The sequence below is a fragment of the Bacillus rossius genome, chromosome 10 (genome assembly GCF_032445375.1).
Source record: "Bacillus rossius redtenbacheri isolate Brsri chromosome 10, Brsri_v3, whole genome shotgun sequence".
NCBI lineage: Eukaryota > Metazoa > Arthropoda > Insecta > Phasmatodea > Bacillidae > Bacillus > Bacillus rossius.
In genome coordinates, this window is record NC_086337.1 from 46759409 (window position 1) to 46785670 (window position 26262).

Here is a 26262-nt window from a genome sequence, read left to right on the forward strand (position 1 = left end):
GAGCAGGTAGGCCACACTAGATTAAACACACACTATTTATTTGCGCTAACAAGGTTACATTTATCTACGGCGAGCAACTCAGCCTGCTCCGTGATGAAAGGCAGACGAGGACTGGTGCTTCTTATCTCCTCGCAGGCATGGCAGCCCATCACGAGGAGGGGTGATAGTCCCCTTGGCATCAGGGCAGAGGGGGGAATTCTTGGAGGGTGCTGCGTTCTACCCCCCCCCCCCCCCCCCAGGGATGTACATACACACCGACGGGACAGCTCGTGGTATGTGGCGATGCAACGCCACATTAATAACTAATTATTTTCCAAACACATTAGTACGTAGGTTACTATTGAAAATTTTTTGTCTGATATCCGGAAGCTGTTCTAAGCGTTTTCGGTGGTTCGTTTGACATAACTCACGTCTGAAATTTCTGAGCCTTCATTCGATGCGTCTGTAATTTTCACACAACTGACATTGGTTTTACTGCATGGCCGAACGCATTGAAAACTGGCATAGTGGCTGTCATATCCGTGACATAATAAACGTATTACAAAATTGCTAAAGTTTCTTAAGGATGAATATTTTTAATTATTGGCTAACTTTGTGGTATCTTCAGCAGTCTATTGTCTCGAGAAAGGCAGGCAAGTATATTCTTCTTGCCCTATACTAAGACTGGGTTTGCACTCAAAACACATACATAAATAAACGAGTGCATAGCAGGCATAAAAACGAATGTGCGAAAAAATTGTACACAATTGAAATCTTACAGTTCATTTCAGCCAATGAAATTTCTCAATGTAGCAGACATCTGTTGGTAGTGTTAATAAATAACTATATTGACCACCCCATAATAGTCTATGAACACAGTTTTTCAACACAAAGTAACATTTTTAGATAACGATTTTGCATTTGCATTTATTCGCTAGTGACATTTTTTTAAGTAATTGTAAGCAGGAATTGATAAGTATAAACACTTCTCTAAGTTTAGCCCAAAAGGCACCATAATCTTTTCTCATTGGCTGTTGCACCGTGCTCACATAATAAAATCTATTCATCTCCCATAGCGGTCTAATCAAAAGAACCTACTGTTTTGTTTTGTTATGAACCCAGATTCATTAGGAAAGGCTCTGTCGCAAATATTCTGTTCATTTTTGTAGGTTTGACAGATTATCAGACCTACGCAATTTAGTGACAATAATTAGAGTACTGAGTTAATAATAGTTATTTTTAATTCACATCTCCGGTTCTGAGTACCACTTCGCAGAGAATTCAAAGTAAAAATTCTCCGATCACCAAAATAAAATACAACAATATAGTAATTCCTTACATTGTTCCAAACTTTCTTTTGTGACAAATCAATTAACTGCATAAAATATTTTAATGTCTAACGAAGTTAATTAATGCCAATGTGCCAATATAAACAATATTCGAAAACCAAATTATCACGCTCATTTCAGTTACATCGCACCTGCGAAGCGATGGAAATATATATATTTTTCTTCTCAGGAGGGAATGAAGTTTTTGTGACGCGACATCAAGCTTATATTATTCCAGCATAAATCTACATGCGGCGTTTCTAGCACGGGTTAATGATTTCCGGAACTGAAGTTTCACACACAAACGGAAGTTTCGCTTCGCAGTGGACGTCATTTAGGCCCCTGTGAGTACCATCAATAAACAATGAGACGCAATGTTCCCCAAATGGGTTCACGTTTTTGTTGTTGCTGGGGTTGGATGCAAACCAAACGCCATATCCACTAGTGCTGATGTTACCACCTAGAAAAAAAATTCATAGGGTTCATAATACCTTTTTCTTCACATTTGGTCAAAAAATAGGCTGGTAGTTTAGAAAAGACAACAAAATATTAATTTATACATTCCGCGAATTAAAACTATCTCACTAGCCACTGTGGTGGCTTTATTTTGAATTATTATTTTACAAACCTCACGAAATGAGCATTAGCAGCCTACCTATAATCATAACTGCACGAGTAATAACTATTCGAAACAACATATAATACATATTTTAAAAAGCCGCGGGTGGCTAAGTTATTGTTGTTCACAACGACGCAAATATTAACATGATTAAGAGTGGCGTGAAAATTTAATGTAACTTAGGCCACTGACCTTCCTCGAAAATTCCGATACGTCGGGTGCCCAAAAATTTTCACATCAGATGCGGGGATAGCCCTGAAGGGGGGGGGGGGGGGGGGGATAATTCTGGCTACGGTACCATGTAATTTTCATTCTAGTTCGAAACCATTTCTTTTACTTCTTTTATTTTTGGCTGGTCGCAAAAAACTAAACTTATCTTTCGTTTTAGCACAAAATTTTACCAGCACTTTTTCCCAGAATTTTTCAGGAATAAAGTGTAACTACGATTTATTTAATTAGGCAGCAGCTGCCGCAAAAAAAATACACACACACATGAAAATTGTCGAAATTGCTAATTTTCCTTATACTGCGCACCATTATTCTTCGCGGTCAATCAGCATACACTACTTTCGCAGATAAAGCTTGTTTTTATTTACGAGTCAATGCTTTGTAGTTAAATATTCCCAATAGTTAGAAAATAAACCGTTATATTTAGGTAAAACAAAAACTTTAGTTAGAACCTAAAAATGTTGACAGAAGTACAATGAAAATGAAGGATAAACAACAGTTGCAATGTTTCACTGTGCCATTAGGCCGGGTTTATAAACTACGCAAGGGACGCAATGTTGTAACGACGCAACACGCGATTTACGCAAGTAAATCACGGTCGATTACATGCAAGACGTCACAAACCGTACAACAGCAGAAAACGAATTTCTTCCCTGGCTTCTTTTGTTGATTCATGTTTATCATCAAAACAAATGTTATTTTTATTTTAAAACGTTATTTTCTTAGTTTAACAAGTTAAAACTTCATGTAAAAAATAAAAACAACATCGTGGCCTTTTTTTTACACATAACGTCTGCGGCTTAAAAATATTTCGTGACACTTCACATTAAATATGGAAGCTGAGGCATAAGATTTGGGCAATGCTTGCGTTTCATAGTTTAAAAACGAGTATGTACTTACGTCATTGTTAAGCTTCTTGCGCTTTGCATTTTTCGAGTAGTTTATAAAACCCGGACTTAGGCTCGTCTACAGTGACCAGGAAACGGAGACGTATCGCTTAAAAGGCGACGAACGGAGCATCTGCAATGGCAAAGCATGCGGTTACGGACCCGTATAAATTAGTTCGGCAATGGTCAGCTCTTCTCGTTTACGCTACCCAGTGCAAGCATAAGAAGACGAGTATTTGGCTGCGGCAGTAGCCACGTTTCTGTTCTAAACACGTAACAAAAATTATTTTAAGAACAAAAATATCTAGTGTTACATTATTACTTTGTGGTTTATTTTTATAATGCATGTAATTAATGACCGTGATATTATCTTGAAGCTCGTTTTTTTTTACGTGTAACACCTTAGCTCTCGGTATAAGGCGTTGAATGTTACGAAATTAGTATGGAACGTAAATGTTTAACCATGGTGAGGGTTACAGTATTTTTTTTTGAAGTCTTTTTCGCTTTTATCGCAGACATTTCATCATGAAGTTTAAACATTTCGGTCTGCTAGTCAAATGGTTCAAATAGTCGACGTGACTGCTCCGGCAGCGAATTCTAGCGGCGGGTGCGGAAACTACGTGTGACTCGCTCGAGAAATGTAGCTGAAAACACAATTTGCGTATTATCGGCATTATGCTCGTCACCGAGGTTAGATGTTGTGCACATTTCTGGCGAGTGCTCTAAGTCCTGCTCACATTCTATTTGTTTTTTTTATGGCTAAATTCGTATTTCGTAACCGTGAAATTCTATCTGATGGGGTTGCCATTTTGTTACACCTCGGTACATCGTGGAGGCGGTAGTGAAATATCCCGGGGTATACGTCTCCGTTTAGGCTTTGAATATATATACTGCATAGAAGTCACGAGTGGATAGGATTTATTCTACGTTTTTCAGAAGCGTATGATGAGCAGCTTGGGAAACTCCACCGCTGCAGTGCGCTGCCGTAACGCCCTGTATCGTCTTAGTTGTTATTTACACGTTAGAGCGCAGCACTGTCGCACGCTGTCATTCCCCGCACCCCCCCACCCATCATTCACTGCAGCTCAAGGTCGTTCAACGGGAGGGGGAAGGGGTGTTTGAATAGTTCGACACTTGTCCGCTAGGGACCACCACAAGTCGATGCCCTAGAGATGGTGGCGATTGCGGCGGCGAATTAACCAACTACCTCAAAACCGTATTAGAAATTTTAACCTGGGCTGGCGACTTCTATACAGTATATATATTCAAAGGTTTAAGTGTGATAGTTCAGCTGCGCGGCGAACGTACCCAGTACGGTGACGAAGACGCCTTCCTCCTCCAGGTCGCTGGCGCCGACGTAGGCTTGGTCCGAGTAGTCGGTGTGGAGGACGCTTCCCGCCGAGATCATCCTCGTCACCAACAGGGCCTCCTCGTTCGAGTTGACGACGACCAGGTGACCGCCCTCCTTCTCGCAGGTCCTCCTGGCCGCCCACCAGTTGCGGGCCTCGCCGTGGGTCTTGTAGTAGTGGCCGCCGAGTCCCTCCTCGTAGCCGAGCTGCTGCAGCCGGGCCGCAGCGTCGCACACCGCGTCTCCGGCGACGCAGCCTGCGTGTCGGAACACGTCCTTTAATTTCATGTGAGTAGGAGGATCAAGTTAGTTCTGGTACACACAAAGAATATGCCCCCCCTTTTTTTTCACACACCTTCGAGAACAACAATCAATTATATCAGGCCCCGAGATTTTTTTATGTGAGTAGAGAGATCAAGCTATTTCTGGGACACACAAAGAATATGCAAATTAAAGATAATCAATCACTGCATCTCCCCCTCTTTCACGCACCTGTGTGAACAACAATCAATTATATATGGCCCGAGATTTTTTTTTGACATGGGCCATATTAGTTCTGGGATTGACAAATTATAGTAATTAATCACTGTCAACTCTACACACAACAGTCAATCATAACATAGTAAATCACATGAAAAAATTGTATACAAAAATATGGAGGAAAAGACTCAAATCAAGATGCCCGAACCGGTATCCGAACTTAGATTCTCCAGTAAATGAATCCAGTGTGTTAATACTCCACCACATATCTCCATATACGTATACATATTTAATAGGTAATTTCAAAAAAATGTTATTTTAATTATTTTACCCCATGATGTAAAGGTCCAGTATAGTTGACCATTATGTTTCTTGGCTTGTGGATTTTAATCGCATCAAAAGCAAAAAGTCGACATCATTAGGGTTAGTCTCATTTTGATGCAACTAAAACCCACAAGCCCAGAAAACTCAAGACATTTTTAGCCACAAAAGCCTGCGATTTGGTTTGCATAAATTTCAACCATTCTAAAATGTATCCCAACTTACAGTTTTTTGCATTTGAAGTGGTATTTTCTAGTGTCGGCTTGTTAGCACCAGTGAACTTGATAGTACTAGTGAAGCCACTGAACTGCATTTCAATGGTGCCTTCAGATCCCACTGCAGTATAGTTTACTGCTGTTTGGGACATGAGATTTTGAGCCATCTGCAATATCCACAATCATCACCATTAGTTTAATAAAATTAATCAACTCTAATAAAATAAAAACAGCAAACTTTTGTTTCTTAACTGTTGAAGTGAATTTGAAAGGAACTATTTGAGATAGCCTTATTGTCTGAAACTTCAGTTCTGATCATCGATAGTCATTTGCTGGGGTAATGTAATTCCCTGCAAAATCTGTAAAATGTTGTAGCTCAGTCACATAAATCATTGGTACAATTTATTTTATTCAACTAGAGCAGTTACATATCAGATTTCAAGTAGTTACCAGTGTTTCAAATTTGTAATGCTGGTACCACTACTGGAGCTGGGTGCCATACTGTCATTTGCGAGTGATTCCTGAAGCTCAATTCCGAGCATGGTGACCCTACTCCTTCAACCACATTGGTGGAAGCCGCGATGCACCTCAGGTTCTCACGCCATTTCTTTGAATGATTCTTGCAATGGGGAAGATAATTTAACTCTTATCACTTTGGACACACGCCATTGTTGGCACTGTATGTCACTGCGAAAACCCCAATAACAAACAAAGAAAGATGAATATACAAACATGCCAAAATCAACCTATGTAAAAACACCACAGACAATTCTGAATCACCACGCTATTACAGCACATACGAATTCAGCGGGCCAACATCGACATTTAAAAAAAAAAGTACAGGTAATATGTAAAGACGAAAAACAACTTTCCACAGACAGAGGAACGCATCTATGATACTAAACAGATAATCTGGACAATACAGTAGCGCTTATGGGACTCAGCTTTGGTTTGTTTTTCTGTGTGTTTGAGTAATTCATCTTCTTTGTTTTTTTTCCTTCAGATTGTCTCTAGGCCATACAGTACAAAATAATTATTTAAATGTTTGCTTGTCAGGATGAGACTGCAATGCCTGTCGCAACATTGAGGCGAAGGAAATATTGCAAAAGTGTTAAAAATTCCCTACCCTGCTGGTAATCAAACCCAAGACCTTTGGCCCATAAAGCCAGAAAACGACCAGATAGGCTGACATTTATTGATGATACTGAGAATGATCTTATATAAATACAGTATTCCATAACAGAATGTCCCAGTTATAAATTTTAATAGAATCCATTGTAGAGTTTTGGTTTAGGATCACAATCAAAGAGTAACTCCAACAGATTTAAATAAGCGCATGCGCGAGTACTGCTTGGTTTTTTTTCTAGTGTTCTGCAATTTGCTAAGAGTGAATCTGTGATTTCAGTTCAACATGCATTTTGTTTAAATTTTAACTGAGATCCCCCATGGGGAGAAAACATAGGAAATTCGAAACGATCAGATGTGTTTGAAATGGGAAAAGCTGGCCTCCATGTACCTGACATGCGAGATTTTTTTCCTTTGGGGGCTTTATAAAATATCGTGTCTACGTTCCGCCGCTACCTAGAGATTTTCCAGAGTTGAGACACAGAATTGAAGAGGCTACTGTTTCCATTGCTCTGGACTTGTTAACCAAAGTGTGGTAAGAATTGGACTTTTAGGTTGAAAGTGTGCAGTATAAATAAAGGTGCGCATATTGAAAAACTAGGTAAATTTACCTTCAATTTGCTGTAAATAGTCAAAATTAAACTGTTATAATATACCACTGAAAGTGGGACACTTTTTTATGGACAGCCTGTACTATGCCAGAACAACAGACCTTCGCTTATTAATCGCCCTTGAAGATGGCTGAAACGTCGGGCACGTCATCATTTCTTCGGACGTGCTCTCAACCCAAAAAGACATGAAGTGTCAGTGTCTACTAATGATTTCATGATGTTTGCGAACGACCGAGAAGAACCTGTGAAGATTGACCATACCTTTGTCATCTTGTCAAATAGTTCGTTCACCGATAATCCACCATCGAGATTACAATCGACTGGTTCTTGGTTGGTGAGCGTGACCGCCAGGGTCGCGAGTAGCGAGGCCAGTCTTGCTGTGTACTGCCTATGGACACAACAAGAGCAATACAGTGCGGGGAAGCCTGCAGTTCACAGGGTTGGGAGCCACACCTAAACAGTTCCATAGTCCTCCGAAGTTTACTTTTACTTCGGAACTGTTCGGGTTATGCTTATGACTCTCATCCACGTAAACTTTAGGCTATCCTACAGTGCGAGCCAAGGAGCATAGAAGTAAAGAGAGATTTCTCTCCTAGGTTAACCCAAATTTATTTATTTTTAACTAACTCTCTCTCTCTCTCTCTGGTACGGATCTCAAACGATTCAGATGTTACCAACAACACCGTGTGCTCTAGGTAAAGCCACATAATTCCTCGGGATCACATTATAAATTAATACTTTTTAATAAAATATAAAATATTTTTTTTATTTTCTGTTTCTTAATAAACATGAAAAAATTTAAGGAATTTCATAAGGTTTTATTAGATACTGAAGGATGTGTTTGTTGATGTTAAACTAAAACTATCAGGCTAACCTATTTGTTTTACGATAACCATCCTTGGCTTCTAAAATCGCGATATTTATTTACATAAATGACCATCTAAATAAAATGTTACGAAATCCATTAAATTAGTATTGGCATGGATAAATTTCATATAAATAATATAAGTTTATTAATATTATTTTGAAATTCACATCTGCTGTAAAAAGTAAAAAAAAAAAAAAAATGGTTGAGTTTCGATAATGAATGTTACCATATTTACTTAGTACTGAATTTTTACATGGGAATCAGTGTGAGAAAAGATAGGGGTAAAACATTTTGGTATTTTATTTAGGTAATACTAAGAAAACTTAATGTTGGACAGTTTATTTGATAGCTGTATTCTTTATTTCAAATAAATAAAAAATGTGATGTTTTCGTAATAAGGTAAAATTATTCTAAGCATAGCTTTAACCATAGTAAACGAAAGTGTTAGTGCAAACGATTGCATGAACATAGTTAAAATGAAATAGGCGCGTGTTTAAAGATTGTGTTTATTTGTCTACCTCATGAAATAAAAAGGAAGGTAAGTGTGATTTCACTAAGGGAAAATATATCCTTGAACACACTAAAACAGAAGTTTTAAAATCAGATACTTGAACTATACTAAAAGTTAAAAAAGGCCTACGCATATCCACTTCACAAAATGTCATTGTTAAAACGATTTTCTTATGAAATAAATCTTTCATGCACCTGACAAATTTATTTAGTAAAAACGTTTGGAACTAACAACATTATTTTCTTTCAATGGTATGATTTTTAGCAATACCCTGAAACTGCGCAATCAAAGTCGCGGGTTTCAAGCTAGTCGTAAATGTAATGCACGGTACTATATGTGCAATTAGCTAATTCTCAATTGGGCGGCGAACCCGATGCTCGTTAATTTTGTGGCATATGCTGGGTTCGAACCCGCGACCTTACCCATAAGTTCATAACGTACTATCCTTTTTTATTTATTTTTAACTTTATTTCCAGGTATACATACAAATCAAACATATATTCCAATGGCATGGTTAACAACAGTGTTAACCAATAAAAAATGACTTAACAAACCAAAAACTTCACAGACAACAGGATTAATTTAAATTAATGAGATCTCATCTGGGGTCGAGGGTACTCATTCGTGTGAGGTTCTAACCGACACAAACTCTTCGAAGATTTTCCTATAAATAAAACTAGCTGTGGAGATAAATATTTCCACCAGTTTTATTTTAAGAATCACTATAAAAAAAATTATATTCGTCACAATGTAGAAATACTACTTTTATTGCTGGGCTTGAAAATCAAAATTATTTAACCAATGCCGTGTCGATATAATGGTAAATATAATTACAGAAAGACTGGATTAAGATTCACAAATTATGTTCACTTGCGAGATTAATAAAATATCCAGAAGATATAGAAGACAGCATATTTCGAACGGTCGTGTGCAATACTTGCCAGCTTATTTTGTTATATTATAACAAAATATATATTGGTCACTTTGGTGGTTTTATTTAGAAATATTGCTATATTTTACGAAAACATGGCATACGTCCATCTGGACAACAGTACAACAGTGAAACAATTTTTGAAATCTGTCCATTAGTTTTCGAGTTTACTTGGTAAATGTTCCATATCACGTATCCAATTTTATACATTGAGCCTGATGGCATGATCCTGTATACATGATGCTTGATGTTTTAGTTTAGTACGTCAAAAGATCCTGGACATAAAAATGGTTTATGATTGTAAAATAATGTATACTAAAGAAATAAATTCCACTGGACCAGACATGCGTGATACTGAATAATTACCGTTTACTTTTCATAAACAAACACAATGCCATTATTTCTGTATAATAATATCTTAGATATTGATAATACTGCATGCGACATTAAGTTTTACACACCAATATCACTTTTCAAATGTGAGATAAAATGTTGCATTCTACTCACATTTTACTCATTTGTAAAGTTGATGTTCAGTGGCAGAATACTCGGAACAAGTTCGCAACTAGCGGGCAAGGCTGTCTTATATAAAAAAATAAACATGTCAGATATAACGAAGGTTATCAAGGTTAACAGACGAATCGGCCAAAAGTAGATGCTTTATTTTCTTGGTACACTTTGACTGCAGATAACCACTCTATAAACCACAACATGCATTTAACTATGTGAACAGAAACTAAATTCCCCTGTAACGTGACTGACACTCAATTATGTGTAAAATGAATTATCCTTAGATTCTTTGGCCTAAGGAAATTGAGATAGTGATTAAATACAGTTACTTACTACTACTATATATATATTATATTTATAAGATGCGTCTGATTTCGACCGAAAAACTTTAGTCGTAGGTGCATTACGACAAAATGAGTTGATAACATATATATCAAGGTTTACAAGGCTGGTGTACGTCTTTGAAGTCGGGGTTCAACAACATTTGTAATGTAAATAATTTAAACAGAACAACGAGAGTCTGGATTAAGTGCAATTTATTGTAGTTCTACAACAACTGCGAATTTTGTGGCTGTAGCAAAATATTTTATTGAAATATTTGAGGGTAGTTACACCACACGAAAATTTGTGGGAAATGAAAGTACTAACCCCAATTATTTCAATTAAATAATTTGGCTACAGCAACAAAATTCAATTAAACGTAATCCAGATGGTCAGTGATACATCTTAAATACTTTCTCTCTTATTTAGTATACAAATTTTGTTCAGCCCCAACTTCAAACAAGCGGGAGCCTAGGGAATCACTTTATGTCATATACTAGATGTTTTCTACTTACTTTGTACGGATAAACTTGCGGCAAAAGACAACTCATGTATGTAAATAAACTTCAAGAAGAAAGATGGGAGACACCATTATTTTCCATGTATTTTTCTGATGTTTAACTCCCAATTATTTCAGAGAAATCATTTTACTACAGCAACCAATTTTCCGGTGGTTGAAGAAATTTTTTCAAATAAACATTATCAAAATACTACTTTCTCCATTATTTTCTATAACTAAGTTGTTCAACACCAACTACAAAGGCGTATATATCCGACTTGGGAAGTACTTTAGATTAAGTGTCTATATTTTTTGTGAAGAGCATGTACGTACGTTCGTCGAACGAATTTCATTCATGGTGAACGCACTTTCGTCTTCAGGCACAATTCACTGGACGTTTGGGGTTTGGGGTTAATTATTTTCAGTAAGATATCTCTTTCTGACTGTGTTGCTAACTTGCCATCAGGTAAGTTAACAACACTAACAAAATTTTACAGAACTTCTGTAATACTTGTGCAAATAAACGCAGGCATGACCTAATCGCTGCGACGTAATGAACTTGGAATTTGCGGACACTTATTATTTACGTTTTGATAAGGGTTTGGACTATGCACGCGCGTAAAAAAAAACGATTGTCTTGAAATTACGAGCTACCTTGACCATATCTCGCACCCGAATGACGACAGCAAATAGCTCCTGCATCGACAATAACATACTTCAGTGTATCTTATCGAAATGTTAGCAACGAAATGATACTTTAGTATGCGGTACGCATCTCTCGTTTTTCGCTGTTTCGTGGAGTTGCGGGCACCGTGGAGACTTGACGTTTCCTTACTTGGGCTGGTGGATTCTTCGAGATGGACATGGAGAAATCAGAGAAGACCTACGTTCCTAATAAACACGGCAAAAGGACGAATCTCTACGTAACTGCAGCTGCAGGTGAGTGTAACCGCTATGCGGACGAATGACGCAGGCTCAACACAACATGGGATTTTATCTTTGAAAGATTTGTGCAATGGGAGTGCATGACTTGATGTAAGCTTTTGGACATACGCCATTGCTAAAGCACATGTATGTCTGTAAAAGAAAACTACAAAAAACACAAATTAAGCAAAAACTTGCTCTTGTCAACAGGATATAAACACCACATGATATTCCATGACAGGAATATGGTCAAAAAAAAACAAACAAAGAAAATGGACTTACAGAACGAAAAAAAAACCCAAAAATGATGACAGCACAAAAATATTGAACCCAAAAAAAATGGGATTGTTTGATACTCAGTATGCATTATGGTTTCAATAAAATATCATGCCATGACATTTTTACATCGTTTGATGTGGAAAATCTGCCTTCGTTAACGCAAAAATCAAGAACAAAAATATTTCTAAAGACCTTAATATCGGATCTATTCGCAGGAACTGTAGTAGTCATTCCCAAAAATGAACTCAATACTATACGCCTATAACTTGTCAGCCAGTCACTATTAACTCCAGACGTTACAATGAATAACGTACCAATGCTTTAACGAAGGCTAATTTATATTTTGTTTTAATTAAACAATAGAATTTTTTTTTTGTAAAAACTGGTCAAACCAAAATGGGTCTTAACTTTCCTATCCTTTAAGGCGTAAAATTACATTTTTTTATGCTACCACGAATGATTGGAATTCGCCTTGCCATCATAAAACCATAACGTATTTCCTGTCACTGAGTTCAGTTGTAACACAGTGTTCCAGAGTGTCACTGTGTTAAGTTGTTACGTTGTTTTTTTTGTCACTTTATGTTAATGCGTTTCGTTGTGGCATTGTGTTCCAGTATGACTCCACGTTACATTATGACAGTGTCCTACAGTACCAAGGTGTTCCAGTATCACTGTGTTCTGTTGTGATATCATGTTACAGTGTGACACAGTGTTCTGTTGTGACATTTTATTACATTGTGAATCTGTGTTCTGTTGAAACACCTTGTGTGAGTTCTAGAGTAATACTGTGGTCTATAGAGACATTTTCTTACATTGTGACACAGTGTTCTGTTGTTACATTGTGAGTCAATGTTCTGGAGTGACACAGTGTTCTGTTGTGACATTGTGAGTCAGTGTTCTGGAGTGACAGTGTTCTATTGTGCCATTGTGAGTCAGTGTTCTAGAGTGGCACAGTGTTCTAGAGTGTCTAGAATTACACCGTGTTCTATTGTTACATTGTGAGTGAGTGTTCTATTGTGACATTGTGAGTCAATGTTCTGGAGTGACACAGTGAGTCAGTGTTCTAGAGTGACATTGTGAGTCAGTGTTCTAGAGTGTCTAGAATGACACCGTGTTCTGTTGTGACATTTAGTTACATTGTGAGTCAATGTTCTGGAGTGACACAGTGTTACATTGTGAGTCAGTGTTCTGGAGTGACATTGTGAGTCAGTGTTCTATTGTTACATTGTGAGTCAGTGTTCTGTCGTGACACTGTGAGTCAGTGTTCTGTTGAGACACCGTGTTCCAGTGAACATCCTCTCGTTCCTGGCCGGGATAGCGTTCGGCTGGATGGCGACCATGCAGTCGGTGCTCCAAGGGCCCGGCTCGCCCGTGGGGCCCATCTCGGACCAGGACGCCTCGTGGCTGGCGTCCATCATCAACCTGTCGCGCCTCGTCACCATCCCGCTCTACATGTGGTCCGTGGAGCGCCTGGGCCGCAGGGCGACCGGCTACCTGGTGGCGGCGCCCTTCCTCGTCAGCTACGTGCTGCCGCTGTTCGCCGGCTCGGTGGCGGGGCTCTACTGCGCCAGGCGCGACCCTCGCCGCGACATCAAGCCTTCTTCTCACGCCCGATCCTGCATCTTCGGGTTTCTTTTTTTGACGTGACAACGTCCAATAAATCGATGAACGCCGGCTGCGCGCACGAAAAAAGGATGACTCATTGTCCCGTTACGCTCATTGTACGCTTGCGCCGCATCTATCACCCTTCCACTCGATTGGAACAAAAGTCGATTTGACTTTTTTCGAGGCACATTCAACTTGAAACACTCCCATTCGTTTCCCTACTTTTCCTATCATCGTCCTATCCTCGACAGAATGACACAGATCGGAAGAAGTTAAATAGCAAACATGTATAAAAGTTAATAGTTAAAGTAATGAACATGTTTGAATTAATGAGTGCAAATAAAAGTAAATTTATCAATTAAATTGTAGATTTCATTTTTACCCCTTCTTTTGTATGCATACAAAATTGTGATGATTCAATGAAAATTATTCAATTTTATTCATAAAAGTATGCAATCATTTCATCAATGTTTTGTTATGACGTTGTGACGTTAAACTATCGTCCGTAAACCGACTTTACAGACAACCAATTTTTTTTTTTTGTTCATTGTAACTCATGATAACTAATGGTCAATTAGGTTAGGTTAGCTACATTATAAAGTTGATTTGGTTAGGATAGCTACATTAAAGATACTGTGAAATCAAAAATCAAAAAAGCGAGCATGAACTTCGGGGAACTTCGGGTGTGGCTCTCTCGTCTGTGAAATGAAGGCTTCCCCACCGTCACAGACCGCAGACTGCTACCGGATCGCTCCGACACTTCCTGACGTTGTCTTCACCCCGAGCACGAACAATACACGCGGTACCCACATTACGACCACGGGGGAAAAAAAATTGGGTTGTCTGTAAAGTCGGTTTACGGACGATAATTCTACGTGATAACGTCATAACAAAACATTGATGAAAAATTGCATACTTTTTAATTTTCAAATATTATTTACAGTTTTTTTGCAAATTTAATTTAAATAATTTGTTTAAATATAATTACGAACCATTAGTTATAGAAATAAACTGACATCAAATCAATGTCAAAAAATTGTTAATTTGAAATGGCGAAATTCGACAAATAAATCAAAATTTTTTTCAAATTGCTGCTTTTAAAAAGTCCTCCTTAACCTGTTTGATATTTATAAAAGATTTTCTCGCACGGTGGTTGGCCGGTGTTCTTGTACGCTCGGCTCAGGCGGAACGTGACAATGAGTCATGCTTTTTCGTACGTGCAGCCGGCGTTCATCGATTTATAAGACGTTATCACGTAAAAAAAACACCTTTATTTAAAAATTATACAGCTTTATGAGGGGAAAATAAACCTCCAATGATTAAAATTTTCTTAAAAAGAAGTTAATCGTTTGCCACCAAATATGTTGTGTAGTCGCACCTCTTTCCGCGAAGGTTATTTTTCACTCTCTCGCCTGAGTTGTTGGTATAGAGTGGTCCGGTATTGGTCTCTATAGTGTATTTTTATGGTAACGGCTTTGGATCTGATCTGCGACAAGGATTTTCATTAAAGTACTGTCCACCTTGTTTCCAAAAGAAATACGTTAGTTAATACTGGAAAGCTATCCAGAGAACACGTGTGTATAGTTGGCGACCACACATTGGAATTTCAAGGTCAAAATTTGTCACAAATTAGTGCTCAATTTGTGCTGCATTACGTAAAAAGTTATAGCATATAGTAAAGTTGGCGACCACCCAAGGAAAAATATCAATTTTTTTGGAATGAATTTTATGTCACGAATTAGTGCTCAATTTGTGCTGCCAGAAGCCAAAATTTCGAGCTTATCGCAACGTAAAACTAAAAAAGGTATAGCCCTTGATATGTTTGAAGCGAATTGACAGCTAGCGACCACACACATTTGAATTTCAAGTTCAAAATTTGTCCAAAATTAGTGCTCGATTAGTAATAATTTGTGGCGTAGAAAAAACAGAATTTGTGTCTCTCCCCCCCGGAAGGTTCGTGGTGGGCATCGCGGCGGGGGGAGCCTTCATCCTCGCGCCCGCCTACGTCAGCGACATCGCCGAGGACTCGAACAAGGGCCGCCTCGGGGTGCTGTTCGGGCTGTCGCTGAACCTGGGGCTGACCTTCTCGTACGCGGCGGGCAGCTACGCCTCGTACTATGCCTTCCACGCCTGCTGCGCCGAGATCTCCGCCGCGGCGCTGCTGGTGCTGAGATGCCTGCCCGAGTCGCCGCTGTTCCTGCTGGCCGCCGGCCGGGCCGCGGAGGCGCGCGACGCCCTCCGCTGGCTGCGGGGAGGCGAGGACTGCGGGCTGGAGCTGGAGCGCATGGCCTCCAGGGCGCGCGAGCTGCTGGACAGGAGGGACACCAAGGTGGTTCACCGCAGATCTGCGGTCAGCCCAAACAAGCTGTAACCGTGTCGTGTCTCCTGGTTCTCGTTGCTTCTTCGGGCACGACGAGGGTACAACTTTCAAGGCAACGTTTCAAGTGGCGCAGCAAGCGGGTGGCAGGGGATGGCCCCCCGCGTCGGTCTCACGGTTACTGGACCCTCCCCCCTCCTCTCTTTTAATGCATGAGGGTGGCGCATTTTCAAGTCTGGCCAGGATCGCCAGTCACTTTGGCTACGCCACTGAACGTTCCTGACAGAGAATAATTACTTGGCCAAAGAGGTATAAAAGAGAGCACTATGCTATATATGTTGCTGGGCTCATATTCGTTCTCCTCTCTTTGATCGAAAAAAAAAAACGAACCAAGAGAGATAGATGGACGAAAGAATAAGACAAGAGAGTGTGCGCTTGTTTGTGAAATAGATATAGGGCTATAGGTACAGCAAGTAATTAATACACACAGTTTATCAACAGTGAGTAATGTTGTTTAAAACATTTGTCTTCCTTTTTCTTTGTGCTGTTTTACCCCTTACGATATACGTACGAGTCATTTTTGAAATAGCTTGGCTTCTGGGTAGCTAACTGCTCCCTGATGATGATGGCGACCGAAACGTCGGTGAATTATTCGCCAAAGACGCGGATACAACCCAGAAGCCAAGCTACTTCCGACAATGGCCGTGAAAGCCTGCGAACATTAAGTTTCATTTTTCATCACGTGTGTGCACTGAGTTAAATGAGCACTTTCCCCCCCCCCCCCCCCTTTTTATGTAATATGTCTGCAACAATGTCATTTGCAACATGAGAACTCGCATTTTTTTTTTAAATTGGTTGTCTGTAAAGTTGATGATAACGTCATAACAAAACATTGATGAAATGATTGCATACTTTTATGAATAAAATTTAATCATTTTAATAATAAAAGAATAAATACTTGAAATTATACTCGTAAACAGATTTTTAAAATGCAAGAATAATTAACCTTTATTGCCGAAATTGTTGTTGTAATAAGCATATTAAATTTTCACTTCACTTTATAACCAGTCGACGAAACAATTCACGTGTAGATGTAAGTTGTGTGCTGCCACTGTCTTTCTTCTCCTCGGACGCATAGGCCAATCGAGTGGAAGAGAGGTAGATGCGGAGCAAGCGTACAATGAGCGTAACGGGACACAAGTAACGGAACACTTTTTCGTGCGTGCAGCCGGCGTTCATCTATTTATTAGACGTTGTCACGTCAAAATAATGAATAGGTAACGCTGTTGCAGGTATCTCTGACGGCCTTGACGGACAGAGCCACGCTGAGGGGCCTGCTGATCGGGCTGGGGCTCATGGCGAACCAGCAGCTGAGCGGCAACGCGCCCGTCATGGTCTACACCGTGTCCATCTTCGAGCAGGCGGGCTCCACGATCCCGCCGCACGTCTGCGCCATCACGGTGGGCGCGCTGACCACGGCGGGAACGCTCGTCTCCTCCGCGGTCATCGACCGCTGCGGCCGGCGCGCGCTGCTCATCGCCAGCGACCTGGTGTTCGCGCTGTCCCTCGGCCTGCTGGGCGCCTACTTCTACCTGCGCCACCTCGGCTGGGACGTGGCTACTGTCGGCTGGTTGCCGCTGGCGTGCCTGTCCGCGCACGTCTTCACCACCGGCCTGGGCTTCTCCTCGCTGCCCTTCACCGTCGCCACGGAGCTGGTGGGCCCGCGCGCCAGGGGCGCGGTCCAGACGGCCATGCTCATGTTCCTGTCGGCGAGCGTGTTCGCGGTGCTCTTCTGCTACGGGCCCGTGTCGCGCGCCGTCGGCCAGCACGGCTGCTTCTGGTTCTTCAGCGCGGCGTGCGCCGTCTCCGCCGCGTGCATCTACCTCGCCATGCCCGAGACCAAGAACAGGAGCGTGGAGGAGGTGGTGGCGCAGCTGGGAGGCGACCACTACGTCCGGTCCGTGGTCACGTGGAGCAAACACGCGGCCCACGTGCAGAGCATACTGTGAGCACGAGGTTGGCCGGTACTCCACCACAGAAACAATAACCGCGTTCCCTTTATCCGTTGCCGAAATTCTGGCTCACCTGATGGCGGATCCGCGTCTGGCGCCATTTACTCGTACCTTTGAATATATATACTGTATAGAAGTCGCGAGTGGATAGGATTTACTCTACGTTTTTCAGAAGCGCATGATGAGCAGCTTGGGAACTTCACCGCTGCAGGGCGCTGCCGTAACGCCGTGTATCGTCTTAGGTTGTTATTTACACGTTAGAGCGCAGCACTGTCGCCCGCTGTCATTCCCCGCACCCATCATTCACTACAGCTCAAGGTCGATCAGCGGGAGGGGGAAGGGGTGTTTGAAGAGTTCGACACTTGTCCGCTAGGGACCACCACAAGTCGATGCCCTAGAGATGGTGGCGATTGCGGCGGTGAATTAACCAACTACCTCATACCGTATTAGAAATTTTAACCTGGGTTGGCGACTTCTATACAGTATATATATTCAAAGCTCGTACACAGTCTTTTTTTTTTTTTGACGTGATAACGTTTTATAAATCGATGAACGCCGTCCGCACGCACGAAAAATTGTCAAATTCCGCCTGAGCCGAGCGTACAAGAACCGACCAAGCACCGTGCGAGAAAATCTTCTATAATATCAAACAGGTTATAGCGGGCTTTGTAACTATTGCTCGTGATTATATTTAAACAAATTAAATTTGCAAAAAGTGTAAATAATATTTGAAAATTAAAAAAATATCCAATTTTTCATCAATGTTTTCTTATGACGTTATCACGTAAAATTATCGTCCGTAAACCGACTTTACAGACAAACCCCCCCCCCCCCCCCCTTTTATTTTGGTGATCATTGGGGGACGTACCAGACGTTTTTGTTTGCCGAATGAAACTTTATATCATGTATACACTTTAATGTCATAACAAGAAATAATCGCAAATTATGACGCACTTGAGGAAATTAGAAAATAACAGGTTTTTAGTTCTGTGCGATGGTGCTGCTATCTCTCGTATATTTTTGCCGTGACAATTGCATCTGTAGTTCCGAAACACGTGCCAGAATGCGTTGCAACCAGTATCTACACTCGCGCAGGGCACCGTACTTTCAAAAGGGTTTCAAGTTTGTCTCCTCTACTGAGGATCCGAATTCAATAAAAGGGTTGGAAGGCCGGCTCGTTGATAATCAAAATAAACAGCCAGTAAAAAAAAAATTAACTAAGCGCGTAAGTCGTTATACTTATTTTTGATTTTAGACACTTAACTATTTTGTAATTTATTGTAACAAAAAAATTATGAAATAAATAAATACTCAGTATTCTATGTGTGTATAAAAATTAATTATTATGTCCAATAATCTAGAAACGCTATTAATTAATATGTAGAATATTTAATCGAATTTAATTAATTTAAAATTATGTATTAAATAATAAAGCAAAAAAATATATACGTACGGGATCATAACCTCACTTAAATAAATACATTTCAAAGTATACAAACAAATCTTTTATCACTAACATTCACAATAAATAATATTTTTAATTATGTGGACCAGTATTCAATATCAATCACTAAAGTTCTCAACGCGACTTACACGTAGTTCCGCACCCGCCGCTAGAATTCGCTACCGGACCAGCCACAACGTCCACTTTCGATTTACAGAGCGAAAAGTTAAACGTTAAATTATATAATGGAACGTCTCCGATAAAAATATAAAAGCCTTGGAAAAAATACTAAACCGCTGTTTTGACCTGATTTTTTTTACAAAAAGGGTTTGATAAAATACTTCAATACTAGCAAAGATTAATAAAAAAAAGTAAATACTTTAGAGTTTCCGCACACTTTAGATACCTACTCCACAAATAAAATAAAACCTATGCACAACAAGAAGAGTGTTTTTTTTGTAGTATTTAATATTTATGCGTTCTCGAAAGAAATACAAGCCTAAAGTTTGTTTGTGCAGTACTTAGACACTTACAACAAATGAGTCTTTAATATAAAGTTCTTATCCAAGTACCTACACTATAAATTTTCTTAACATAAATCAACAGTTTACTTTATAATTATAGTACCTACTTGGTAATACCACAAGTAAAATGGTAAAAAAGAATATAATATTAAATGCTGTGTACTCTAAAATAGTCTAGCTTTCAAATTTATTTTTAAAATGCGTGCGGGGCAGGGCTGCGTAATTCACTTCGTGTTTGGCAACCGTCTGAACTGCAATATTTTATTTTTCCTTCCACTGAGTTTTTTGTACCGTCAATATTTAGCATACCTATTTTTTTTACGTTATTAGAGGTGTTTGTTTCTTAAAACATACAGCGTAACCAGTGTACGTCAAAAAAAATCTTAAATCAATTCGAAAAACGTGGGCGAACGGAGTAACGAAATAAAAGATAAACTAGTTCAAATATAGACGAAAGAAAACAATTTTACAATCATGCACTACACAAAAATTATATTAATACAAATAAAAAAAAATATCTAAACATTTTCGAATAGTTGATTTTCTGGATTAAGACTTAAAACAAATTTTTCTTCCTTTGAAACTCCTCGGCATGAGTGACAGTTTTTATAAGTAACGTAAACGTATAAATACATTCTATTACGAAGTGATAATGAATGAATGACACACGTGTTTTAAAACATTAATCAATTATCAATATTTAATGTACCTGGACATTGTGCTCCGGTAGCGTAGTGAACAAAACGTTGAATCACCAAGACCATTATCAGTCTCAATTCTCAGATCAAACCCCACCTGCCGCCAGAAAGAAGAAATAATTTTTTTCAGCAAACCTAAATATATAATAAGTCCAAACATTAACCTCATAGTTTTTTTTTTCTTATGTAGCAGGAAAATTTTAATTTCGCTATTGATGTTTGAATATTTGTCGCTCAATCATCATTCAAACTGAACGGGGAAAACTTTGAAACACAGCTAGGCTACATATATTTATGAAATTCCACACCCGAGGAGGTGAGTTATGGACAAACAATGAGTTTTATTCTCTAGGTCTGCAAAGCAAATACCGCGAAGTCATAAACTTATGTTCTCGTACCGAATAAAGTATACTAAGAATAATGAGGCTCTTGGTTGTTGGAATTGTGAATTTACATTTTGTACTTTATTGTACTACCCAGCACATTATTCTAAGGCAAACTACACACAAACGCACACTAACGTTTTCTCACACACATCCTGATAACGTGATAACTTTATAAATTTGAACATTTTTCCACTTTTAAATTCTTTACATAATTTGTTGTGCTTTTACAGTCTTCGCATACTTTAAGACAAACGCAATTTTTAAACACTAATGCTTACTTTGCATACTCTCACATACTTTTCGAACAAGAACTTATTTCTCAATTATTTCGCATACTTCTGCAGACTATTAAACATCTTTTCATACGCTTTGTTTTACGCACATATTCACATACTCCAAATACGTTCTAATTTTTCATAAAACTTATTTTGCATGCCTTAGAATATATTTACGTACGTTTGCTTACATTCTTTTCATTTCATTTTATTTTGTCCAGTAAATACAGTATATATGTTTTGAACATCACCGTATTGGACATGTCTATACAATTATTTTACAATTTATTTGAACAAAAAATTAATTTTCACATTTAAAAAAAATTGACATTATAAATAATAAATTTATAAAATGACACGAAAGTACTACTATTTAAAACACATTTTGCTAAAAATTATAAAATATTCATCTTATAATCTATGTAAATTTACTGGCATAAAATTCTTCTAAACAATAAAAAGAATGAGGTTGTAAAAATTCCTTGAGTTTATATTTAAATTATTTAGGTTTTGCAAAACAAAGATTTTTTAATTGTGAAGGCAATTTATTAAACAACAAAATACATGAATTATAAGCATTTTTCTGGAAATGTTTTATGTTACAATTAGGTTGATGTAAATTTACATCATTTCTAGTAAAATGTGTATGTACCATATTATTTTTAAGAAAAATATTAGGATTATTTGAAAAAAAAAATTAATGAGGAAAAAATGTACTGAGAAGTAACAGTTAATATTCGACGACAAGATCCTCGTGGTTTGGTTTTGGTAACGGCTCTTTTTTAAGTAAAAAAAATTATTTTACTATTAGCTGGTACTGCCCAATACATAATACCATATTACATCAATGAATGAAAATATCCATAATATACCTGAATAAGCACTTGAGTGAATAAACTGGAGGATAAGTAACGAAGAGTGAAACATGCAGCACTAAACTTCTTATAAAGATAATTAATATGTTCGTTCAAACTAATATCTGCACATTTTTACACACATTTTGCATATAGCAGCATTTTGGTTTTTTTGCACTGTTCGCATACATCTGCATATTTTTACATAGGTACAATTTCAACATACAATAGTCAACTTTCAACTATTATCTACGAAGTAATATTCTGGGTACTTATGTGTTATCTTCCCACCTACCACTGACCAAATCGATTATGATACATCGATATTGCTGATACAATGATTTTACAATCGTTATGAATCTATAATGTACAGATTAATTTTACAAATTCCGTGCATAAGAAAGTGTATATTTCTTTTAAATATGGATATCGTAAATAATAACTAGTAACTTGACGTATAAAAGGAAATAATACGTTTAATGCGCGCAATTACAATTTCTTTTCTACAAAGGGTTGACGTTTTAAAGCATACCATGGCGACGTCCTAGATAGCCTATGCAGCCTTTCAATATATCTATGTATCACTATCGATTTGGTAGGTGTGAAGATTCATTTAATTTGGTTGGTGTATATATATATATATATATACATCAGAGGTGCCCACAAGGGGGGGTAACGACGCAGACTGCGTCATTAAAATTTCAGGGGGGGGGGGGGGGGGTGGTTAAAAGACGAGAAAAATGTATATATTATTTACATAATTATAGCTTCTAATGTGAAAATACGTTTCTGGTGCTTTGATAATTGAAAGGGATCTTGTAAATCAAATTGGCAACCCCACACTTTCCTCAACAAAAGCAGTTTGGCATCTGTCGGTTCAGGATGGAAATGTTATCTGATGTGACCAAAATTATTATTATTATTAGAAAATCAGTTTTAATTAATGCAAAACGTGATAAATTATAATACTAAAAATGTATAATATTATAAACTAATTGAGTAAATCATTGAGAAAATGGCATAAAAATTTCGGGGAGGGTGTGAGTCATAGTGTTTGGGGGGGGGGGGGAGGGGGGGGGGCACCTCTGTATACATACATACTTTGAGTGCATGAGACGGAACTGTAATCAAGCCGACAAACGACGGGAACCACAGCTGGTTGTAGCTTTATATGATACACATACGTTCCTTTTAAGACAAAAATCAAATTAATAATTGGAATATAGAAACAAATTCCAAACCTATCTTTAGTAAAAATTGTTAAAAAAAAAACACTTTAAAACCTAACTTTAGTAAAAATAGTGTTTGTTTTCGAAATAATATTCACATAATGTATGGCGCAAAAATTCAATAAACTTTTTGTTATTTAGAATGCGTTTGTAAACAACACATATTAAAAAAAAATATTATTATTTTTTTTTTAGCAAAACTCCACGACCCCGGAGAAACCTACCAGGTTGGCTTCCATATGGGAGCACATAAAGAAACGTGCTCCCATATGGAAGCCAATTTAGCAGATTTTTTGTTTCCACCCAAACCGCCTCTTCGGTAAGCCTCACTTGTTACAAGGGATTGTATTCCTATCAGACAAATGCCACCATTTGTCTGAGCAATCCGCCTTGGAGGAGCCGGGGCGCGAACCCGGGTCCTACCAGTCACAAGTCAGACGCTCTACCCCCAGAGCCAAGAAGGTAGAGCGACGTCATACCCGCTGTTAAGGTTGATATGGAAGCAATGACGGATATACGTCGTTGTGGGGCATTTGTATGTCGCAGAAATCTGAGACCTATGTGAATATGTACGGAACGCAGAAGACAAGCAATAAAAAAATACGTGATTCCAAGAAAGTGCGTAAAATAAACATAAAAATTACCTTATCTAGACACCATACATTGGTTTAATTAAATTTATTGTTTTTACCTTTTCATTTTTTCAGATTTTCAAAGAGCATAATAATATTTTACCACTATAAATAAAAATAATTATCTCATTAATTCTCAACATTTTTTACTTCATAAATTGGCACAATAAATTTTAACGTTTATATAAGATTGAAGTCATAAGAAAACCGTTTAAGAATGATATTTAGCCTTATTTTTAATTTTAGTATAGATTAAGTAGGTACCTATCTGATTTAAAACATGCTTTTGCGACATTAAAAACCAAATACGGGATTCCAAGAAAGGATGTAAGTCCGTAAAAGAAGTAAAAAAAATCAGCTAGATGCCATATATTTGTTTAATTACATTTTAAGTTTTTTTAAAAATATTTTTATACTTAAAACTGACAGTCTTTGAGGAATAATTTTCAAATAACATAATATAGTGTCTCACGCAAATTTTAAAGTATTGCTGATATTTTACCATTCAAAAAACGTATGTGATTTATTTCAAACATTTGAATAATAAATGGACACAATAAAGTGTCACATTTATAAAACATTTTATTCATAAGAAAATAGTTTTGAATGATATTTACTAAATACCATATGTATATATATATATATATTTTTTTTTTAAATTTTTATTGCAGATTAAGTACCTATCTGATTTTATAGGTTGCTTATGCCCGCGACGTTTTTCAGGGGAGTTCAGGATTGGATACGAAGGGAATAATTAACGAGAAAAAATAAATTGCAAAAAAAAAATAATAATAATCTGATTTGTACTGAAATTTTGCGCTTCACTGACATGGTAGATTCGCGGAACTTATATTGTTTCTCATTCTTATTTTAATACAATATATTTCTGTAGACACCATTATATGATTTATTATTTTCCGCCAGGATGCAAAGTTTTGGCTCCTCGATATTCTTGATCTGTCAATATAGAGCTAAGCATGTTGAATGTTTGGCACTGGGATATATTGTCATTGCAAACGCTAACTATAGCAGGATTTGCAGCCTCTTAAATTGTAATTTGGATGCGGGAAATCAACATGCTCTTTCCTTTAGCTACTCCTGTGAGAATATGTTTTTCCCCCCAGCTCTGTGATGCACAGCCTGGTACCGTTGCAGAATCTCGGTGCATCGACGGACGCACCAAACGATGGCGCGTTTGAAATTCAAGTAAACGCCATGTATTGCGGAAATTCAAAACTAACCGTTATCTGCGCCGTTAGCTCGCTAGCCACAACGAGCTTCACCAAGCGGACGGGTCTAGCCAAGGAGATGGACTGGAAGTTTCCAGACCTTACTATATGACCGTATGGCAGACAAAGAGAAATGACAGAACACTCACATTATTGCACTTTTTTTGTGCGGGGAAAAAATGTGTGAGCGAGTATTTTAGTACTCGCCTGTGATTTGTAAACATCTAACCTCGGTAACGAGCAAATTGATGTGTTTGTACGTTGTTCATGCTGCAAATAAACTTATAATACGAAAGAAATTTCTGCATCCGCCACTAGAATGTAAATGCTGCTCATGGGCGTCGCAACCGGGGAGGGGGGGGGCGGCACCCCCCCCCCCCCAATAATTAAAGTCTTCAATTTCGTCCCCTCCAATAATAAAAGTTAATATAATCACTTTATTACTTATGTTTGTGTACATGTGCGACATGTGCGAAATATTCTTAATACTGCTGCGGCATTTAAGTGTAACATTCAGGTTTCTCCTGATGTTTAAATTAATGATTTTGTGTGGATATAGCACCAGCAGATATGTTAACTGTGTTTTTACAAATTTGTTCTCTGAAAATATTTTTTATAAAAAATAAATTATATATTGCAACCAACTATAATTAGAATGTTTAGGAAAGAAAAATGCCTAAAAACCACCTTTTTGCACCTTCAAACCCCAAATTTTCCCGGGGGAGGACGGATATTCCTCAACAACTAAATCAATTGAAGTCCCCCCCCCCCCCCCCCCCCCCCCAAAAAAATATCCTTTCGACGCCCATGTGCTGCTTGCCACCATTACGTGCAGATAGCAGCACGAAAAATGTGAAAATTTAAACAATTAGAAATGGCTGCGATAAAAGCAAAAAAGACTTGAAAAAATCCTCAATACTGTCCATCTGGTTAATATTCATTAAACAGTTAATGCTATAAAATTTACACACACTTCAGAAGTTATACTTCTATGGCATTACAACAATATTAATCTGAAACACTTTAAAACATATACTTAAGTATATGTTTGTATATTGAATTTTGCTTAACTG

General features: G+C 38.2%; 2 protein-coding genes across 3 annotated transcripts in view; one reads left to right on the plus strand and one right to left on the minus strand.

Moving 5' to 3' along the window:
• Positions 1-21: 21 nt before the first annotated feature.
• The window catches only part of LOC134536085 (hemolymph lipopolysaccharide-binding protein-like), a 42323-nt gene continuing 16082 nt past the window's right edge, over positions 22-26262 (minus strand). Inside the window, exons 1-5 of one of the 2 annotated variants that reach the window (XM_063375618.1) lie at positions 9959-13922; positions 7403-7529; positions 5416-5572; positions 4350-4646; positions 22-1767 (exon numbers count right to left, since the gene is read on the minus strand). In XM_063375618.1, the coding sequence (XP_063231688.1) occupies positions 1568-1767; positions 4350-4646; positions 5416-5572; positions 7403-7529; positions 9959-9969 (792 nt within the window). In that variant the 5' untranslated portion in view covers positions 9970-13922 and the 3' untranslated portion in view covers positions 22-1567. Of the gene's footprint in view, positions 1768-4349; positions 4647-5415; positions 5573-7402; positions 7530-9958; positions 13923-26262 lie in introns of those variants that run through there. The other variant, XM_063375619.1, reaches the window with a different exon arrangement.
• On the plus strand, positions 11548-17915 carry LOC134536336 (facilitated trehalose transporter Tret1-2 homolog). Its single transcript, XM_063376089.1, has 5 exons — positions 11548-11720; positions 13273-13612; positions 15086-15098; positions 15433-15918; positions 17199-17915. The coding sequence occupies exons 1-5, from the start codon at positions 11639-11641 to the stop codon at positions 17913-17915; spliced, it is 1638 nt and encodes a 545-aa protein (XP_063232159.1). The 5' UTR covers positions 11548-11638.

Coding starts and splice junctions, on each gene's coding strand:
- LOC134536336 (XM_063376089.1), top strand. CDS start 11,639: ATGGACATGGAGAAATCAGAGAAGACCTACGTTCCTAATAAACACGGC. Junction 11,721..13,272: donor CTACGTAACTGCAGCTGCAG/GTGAGTGTAACC, acceptor ACCGTGTTCCAG/TGAACATCCTCTCGTTCCTG. Junction 15,919..17,198: donor TGGACAGGAGGGACACCAAG/GTGGTTCACCGC, acceptor ACGCTGTTGCAG/GTATCTCTGACGGCCTTGAC.